Source organism: Echinops telfairi, unplaced genomic scaffold (assembly GCF_000313985.2).
Source record: "Echinops telfairi isolate 266 unplaced genomic scaffold, ASM31398v2 ScPeMD7_7468;HRSCAF=8506_0, whole genome shotgun sequence".
Classification (NCBI taxonomy): Eukaryota; Metazoa; Chordata; class Mammalia; order Afrosoricida; family Tenrecidae; genus Echinops; species Echinops telfairi.
The window spans coordinates 23,576,258-23,583,609 of record NW_022111369.1 but is presented as its reverse complement, the minus strand read 5'-3'; the positions used below and the strand labels follow the sequence as shown (position 1 = coordinate 23,583,609).

The 7,352-nt window shown below is 42.2% G+C and overlaps 1 protein-coding gene across 1 annotated transcript in view; it reads right to left on the bottom strand.

The window, feature by feature from the left end:
* Positions 1–1,105, bottom strand: part of HPGDS (hematopoietic prostaglandin D synthase) — a 14,584-nt gene extending 13,479 nt beyond the window's left edge. The window contains exons 1-2 of the mRNA XM_004703268.2: positions 973–1,105; positions 189–281 (exon numbers count right to left, since the gene is read on the bottom strand). Coding sequence (XP_004703325.1) covers positions 189–281; positions 973–1,105 — 226 coding nt within the window. The remainder of the gene's footprint in view (positions 1–188; positions 282–972) is intronic.
* Positions 1,106–7,352: the final 6,247 nt, after the last annotated feature.

The following is a 7,352-nucleotide window of genomic DNA, read 5'->3' as shown; positions in this document are numbered from 1 at the left end:
TTTTTTTTTTTTTGAAGCAACTCTGGGGAGACTCAAACAGCCCTTCTTTCTGTTATTAGATTTAGTTTTTATTTGTTTGTACCACCTCGGGGCTACCTATTTTTTAATATAGTGTTCAAAAATAAAAAAAAACAGTCTATTATTCAATATAGATTATGTATTTTTATTTCTATGAACAAACAATTTACCTGTGTTTTTAGTCAAGTATCTTGCAATTGCTAGACTCTGGTGAAGGGCAAGTCCATCCACTTCTAATACAGGAATCTTACCAAATGGGAGAGCTTAAAATAAAACAAAGAATTAATTTCCATAACAAAGCCACAAGCTGTAACACCTGTTTTTACTAGCATTTTGAGCAGGTTCATCCTGCTTCAGCTGAGAGTTTACATTTCCACCTCAGATATGCTGAACCAAATATCACCATTTTAACTAGATCCTCAGATGACTCTGATTTAGCATATCTGGGTGGAAACAGCAAAATTATAGCTGGGGTCACATGAGAATAAGCCAGTTTCCAGTTAAAAATTATACTATGATTAACTATGCAACACTATTGTATCTTACACACTTCTTACCTTAAAACAAAAACAACTTTTTGTTAGGGGAGGAATTTCATCTCCCCTTGTGATAACTTGGCTAGAACACCCTTCTCTGTGGCTTGGCACTTTTGTAATGATGTAATGTGACAGTTATGTAATCATACCTCATGACCCCATAATGTGATGTGAAGTGATAAGCCAGTTCATTTTAAGAGGTTTAAAGATGCGATGTCCCCTTAATACCATTATAGCCTGGGTCCCAAGGAATGGGGAACTTCCCTGGGGTGTGGCCTGCAACTGTTGTTTTTCAATTTAAATCTACAGGAGTTTTCTTTAAAAAAAAACAAACCCAAATTTTGTTTTTTCATTTTCCAGAGAAAAGACAAAGGATGCTGACAGTTGCTTTTCATGAACTATTATTTGTGGTACTTACTTGATTTGATTTCAGGCCAGTCAGCTTGTTCTATTCTGTGGTCTTCATACTTTTTGTCCAAATAGGCAAATATATAGCGAATAATTTCTGCTCTCCCCCTCATATTAAAATAAGTGAGTTTGTAGTGTGGCATAGTGCAGTTCTGCAAAAAGAAAGGAAAGATTACATAACAGCCCTTTAGGAACGTGTCAACGTTTTCTTCTGGTCCTCTTTTGAAACTTTCTGCTATCTTTCGAGATTACTGGGGAGTTCAGGGGATATCTCCCAACTAAAATTACAAGTCACTCTCCTATGAGCATGCTGGAAGGACTTGATAGAAATAAGACCACGCCTCTCCTCAGTTATAGAAGTTCTTCTCAGCGCCCAGTGAAATAACCAGTCAAATTTTATGAAAAATGCATCAGATTAAAAACCTACCCACACATTTACTTAACCTTTAGAGATTGATATAAAAATCTTTAAAAAAAATCAAACTACATTTTAAGATGCTTTTGTCCTGCTGTTAATCTCTTAGCATATGTGACTCTTTAATGTTGCTCTTTTTCTTTGGTCATGCAGGTATCTCAGGATGTGTGAGGACAGCTGGGTAGAAATTGGGTGACGTGCAAAAGACATAAGCTGGGCCCACCTGTCATCTTCATCATTCCTCCAACCATGGTTTTCCATCTAGGAAGTGAAACCAAACTCAGTGCCATCTAGTCTGACTCACAGAAACCCTGTAACATCCTCTCTTCTCTCCTTTATTATATTCTCGTGAGTTTTATTGAGTTGCTTGCACCACACAAACAACTCAGTTTGGTTTCTTCTATTGAGATGGATAGTGGCTAGCATCTTCCTCCAGTCTTTCTTCACAGGAAGAAAATAAATTTACTTGCTATTGAGAAATTTGCTAAACCCAGTTATATTAGTTAGATGTACATTGTTATAAGTTCATGATTGTCTAAGACTGGATAGTGTCATTTTTATTATTTCTAACCAGTGATTTCTAAGATCTTACGGAAGAACATGTTGTAATTTTATAATGAGAAAAGCATTTTTATTTGAAATTTAGTTCTGCCACTTACTTTGGGGGACACGATAGCACAATCTCCCTGAATTCCAATGCGCGCTTTTCATTTTTCCTTTTTTTCACCAGTAGTTTCATTGCAATAGAATTCAAATAACATACACTCCCATAGTTAAGTCACTTTTAAAGAGTTGTATATACAGCATCAGAATCAGATCTAGCGTACCCTCCACTCAATGCCCTCTTTTTATACAAAAAGAAATGAATATGGATTTGGGTATTTTAAAAGGTAATGCATGAAATGCACTTAATACAAATGCTGAACATGCATTACTAATAATCAATATTTCAGCTCAGTAGTCAAGAATTTAAATACTGTGAATATAGTGCACTAATAATAATTACCATCAAGTAATTAATTACTTAAAGTGATGAGTTTAGTTGATTGTCTTCAGAAGAAGTTTTTTAAAGACCATTCATAGAATATTAGATAAAAGGAAAAGTTGGAGTTAGCTTCAAAACAAAGTTCTATCTAGCATTAAATCAAACTCAAATGCATGCATTCTTGAGGACTACAGATAGAGATGATGGCCAGAAAAGAATTCTGGTAGTTTATCTGGAGTTACTCAAGGGCCAGGGAATCATGCTTCATTATCTAGTGCTACCAGTAGTAAAATGTACCACAAGGGGTGGCTTTAAAGAACAAACTACCCACCCCCTTAACCCCCCCTTCGCTCCAGGAGGTTGAAAGTCTAAATTCAGGGTGTCAGCTCTAGAGGTATAGTGCTTTGTCTATCTCAGCGTCTAGTGGTTGCAGGTAATCCTCATGTGACTGGGCTTGTAGGTGCATATGCCATGTGTGTCTATCTTCACAAGACATCTCCCTCTCATGTTCCCTCTTTTTAAGAAGAGACACTCAAAAAATAATTAGGTTTAGGGCCCATCCTACTCGAATATGACTTCATTAACATAAGAAGGGAAAACCTCAAGGTTATACTTACAGGTACAGATATTTGGACTTCCACTCCCCCACCCCCACCCCCCAATCACCACCTTTACCTCTTTATTGTGAATTGGATGAAGATTTACACAGCAATTCACTTTCAGTGCAACAATTCATACTTAATTCCATGCCGTTAATTACGAACCTCACACTGTCACATCACTTCCTCCTGGTGTTTCCCATGCCCAGTTCTTCTTCCCTAACCCTTCTGAATTTTTGTCGTGGGCACCTGCTCTGCTGATCACAAATGGCTGATTATTCTAAGAAGAGCAGAACTCCTTGATGATTCTGTTTCCCTGGCAGACTTACAGCAATGCTTCCCAACCTCCCTGATGCTGTGACCCTTTAGTACAGTTCCTCATGTTGTGGTGACCCAACCATAATGTTATTTTCATTGCTACTTCATAACTAATTTTGCTACTGTTATAAGTCGGACAGCCCCTCTGAAAGGGTTGTTCAACCTCCAAAGGGGTTGCGACCCACAGGCTCAGAACTGCTGCTTTATAGGGCACATTCTTCCATTGAGTAAGTTCTGGGAGTCCTACCAGTACCTATGATTTTTTTTGTCCCATATTTTCTACTTTATCCATGACTTCCTAAAGTGATCTCTTTCTGAGCAGTTGGTAGTGATGCCTGGGTACCATCTAGTACTTCCGGTCTCAGGGTCATGGAAACTGCTATTCATGTGGTCCATTAGACCATCAGAATAGTAGTTTTTTTGGTTGTTGTTTTTTTTAACCCTTTTATTTGGGACTCATACAACTATTTTTTATCACAATCCATACATTCATCCATTGTGTCAAGCACATTTGTACATTTGTTGCCATCATCATTCTCAAAACATTTGCTTTCTACTTGAGCCCTTGGTTATCAGCCCATTTTCCCCCTCCCTTCGAAACCCTTGATAATTTATAAATTATTTTTTCCTGTCTTACACTGCCTGATCTTGCCCTTCACCCACTTTTCTGTTGTTCTTCCCCCAGGGAAGGGGTTATATGTAGATCCATGTGATTGGTTCCCCCTTTCTACACCACCTTACCCTTACCCTCCTGGTATCACTACTCTCATTGGTCCTGAGGGATTTGTCTGTCCTGGATTCCCTGTTTCCAGCTCTTATCAGTACCAGTGTACATCCTCTGGTCCAGCTGGATTTGTAAGGTAGAATTGGGATCGTAATAGCGGGGTGGGGAGAGGGAGGAAACATTAAAGAACTAGAGGAAAGTTGTATGTTTCATCAGTGCTATACTGCACTGACTGGCTTATCTACTCCCCAAGACCCTTCTGTAGGAGGATGTCTAGTTGTCTACAGATGGGCTTTGGGTGTCCACTCCACACTCCCCCGTTTCACAATGATTATTTTTTGTTCTTTGATGACTGATACCTGATCCTATCAACACCTCATTATCACACAGGCTGGTGTTCTTCTTCCACGTGGACTTTGTTGCTTCTCAGCTTGATGGCCACTTGTTTATCTAGAATAGTAGTTTCTATGTCTCTCTCTCTCTCTTTTTTACTCTTCTTTCCTCCTAAAGTGGAGCCACCAACAGTTACAGTAGATGACTTCTGAGAGGATTCTCCCTCTCTCCACATATTAATGAATTTACTCCCTCAAACTGAAGCCAGAGTTCACTGAAGGGAGTCCTAGTAGAAAGAACAGGTCTGGGAAAAAGCCACTGTGGGAAGCTGAAGAGCTGAGGGGCATTACTGCTGGTGTGGTGGTCTTCCAGCAGGCATGACTGGAACACATTCCCCTCCAGGATATTCAGCCAATAAGACCCTTATACGGACAAGCTCCCCTAAGAATATCGGTGCCCTTGCACAAGTGGCCAGCCACTCCATGCATTCTGGTTTTCTTCCAGGAACATCAAGGAAGTCTTCGCTTAAGAGGCTGTCCTGTCTCCAATGAATGAACTTAGACTGGGTCCCTTGGTGTCCAGCAGCACTGGGAGCCTTACCCTGTGACCCCATTACTTGAAGGTCTTGCTAAGGTTGGAGGAGTCAGTGCTCACGTGGATCATCAGCAATAGCTCACGTGGATCATCATGAGCTCAAGACCCTTGAGCTCATCACTGCAGGACCGGTTTCCATTGTAAACATAATCTGGAGAAAGTTCTTCGAATGCCGCCCAAATTCTATTGTGTAGGGGCAGAGTCGTCCCAGGAGGCCTTTGGCAACGCCCTGATGTTGAAGGGTCATGAACAGCAGAGCCTCCAGTCCACACCGCCACCTTCCCGGAGATAAAGCTTTTCATGGGATCTGGTAGACAGAGGTTGACAGGAACTTGTTGAGGGTGCTCCTTCCAGAATCCACGCTCCAGCTGGCCATCTGAGGGGTCACTCAGAGCCCTCCCTCGTGGGCTGCGATCTACCAGGTCAGCAGTTCGAAACCACGAGCCCAACTCTGTGAAGTGTTAAAGTCTTGGAAAATCACAAAGGCAGTTCTACCCTCCTTTAGGGTCACTAAGAGTGGCATCGACTCCACGGCAGTAAATTTGGTATTGGTTTTGGTGAGAAGTATGGGCGCCAGGGCTCTCCTGGCAGGACGTGAGAAGAAACTTGGCTATCTCCTGTAGGGGCCATCCGTGGCCACACAATCTCCATAGCTCAAAAGACTGGCCCTTCCAAAGCAGGAAGGCTGTTGGCCGGGTCATGGGCGCCGTCTCACAGAACGACGCGCACGGGCGCTCCCGGGCCTGCAAGGAAGAGCCCATACTGCGCAGGGTGTGCCCCGCGGAGCTGGTAGTGCTGAGTCATGCCCGTTTGGTTATCTCAATCCGAGAGCCGTTCGGGATTCTGTCCGACAGCCTTCCGAAGCTGTCCTCAAAATCTCCACAGGCCGCGCTGTAGTGTCCCCGGCCGAGTCTTGAGGACCTAGACCGGGCGCCCTACTCTGCACAAGAAGGTCCCGCGCTCGCGGAGGCAAGAAAGTGTTTCGGCAGAGTGCCGTAAAACCCCAGAGCGCCGTAAACCCCTCCGCGGGTGCCGTAAACCGCGGCGGTGGGGGCGGGGTCGCTGCCGGCGTGGCCACGTGGAGTGGAGCCGGCCCTTGAGCTGCGAAGACTCCCGTTGCTCCCTGCGGAAGTGGAATGGAGCGAGCCGTCTTTGTGAATCAGCTCACAGTTCTTTCTGGCGCGCACACGCTTTACTCCTCGACACTGGTGAGGGCAATTCCTGGTAAATCCTTTTTTTTCCCCCTGAGCCCCTGGATTTGCTGTGGAGGTGGTAACCTTGTTAGAAACTGGAGAGACCAGCTTCTTCATTTCTTATCCCACCCCAATCCCATTGACCAGCCCAGCCCTCACTCAAATACAGGACACGACACACATAGCGATATGAGGGCACTGTGCTCTGTGGAGGGAAGTAGAGATGAGGGTAAACTAATGAAAATTTTGAGATTGACAGCCCCAAATTCCCTTGGGGAAAGAATATACAAGTTCAAAGTACAAATTTAGGAAGCAAATTAAGGGCCCATCACCACCATGGGACTGTTCTCCAAGTTATGTAGAGAGTACAAACATCATAAATACAAATGTAGAGTACAGTAGAACCCCAGTACTCAACCACATCAGTATTTGACATATTCTGATTTCTACGTGAAATGTCGAGAAAATTTAGCATTAGAGCTCAAACTAAACATCGAAATCCCACCCTAGGCATGTGATTTTTGTAAACAAAAGCAGTTCGAGTTTTGGTCACTCAGTGTTAGTTGGCGTTAGTACACGTTTAAACCTTTTGTGGCTGTGTTCCAAGTGTTTTGCTATAATTTTCTTAGTTTTTGTGGGTTTTTTGTACTGTTTTTAAATTTAAAAACATGGGTCCTAAGAATTTAATTAAAAGAATCATCATGATAAGGAATTGCTTAACTGTGTCATCGATATTGTTTATGATCATTCAGTAAACCCTTTTAGAAAACAGTTAAGGAAATGCCAACAGTAGACCACATTAGAAAGATTTTTTTTTTTTTTTAAGAGAAAGCCATCCAGGTCCTAGTGAAAAAAAGGCAAAGAAGAGGAAAATCTCCTGAAAAGCAGCTACCAGTTGATTTTACGGTAGGGAATTCCCCTTCCAAACAATGCCTCTCTCTCCAGACCTCCTCTCCACATCCGTGTCCACAGATCCAGATCCTCCTCCAGCTCAAGGTATGGGCCACACTGTGGTTGTTAAAAACTTTTTAATGTTGTGTTTCTTATTTAAAGTATACTATTTAACACTAAACTTATTTACTTTGAAATTTCTGTGTAATGCTTTGTAAAAAGGAAAAGTTAGGGTAAAAACTTGGTGGTCGAGACCAGATTCATCCATTTTCAGTTATTTCATATGGGAAAAATTGATTCAGAACTTGACTGCATCGCATCTCGAAGATACTTCTGGA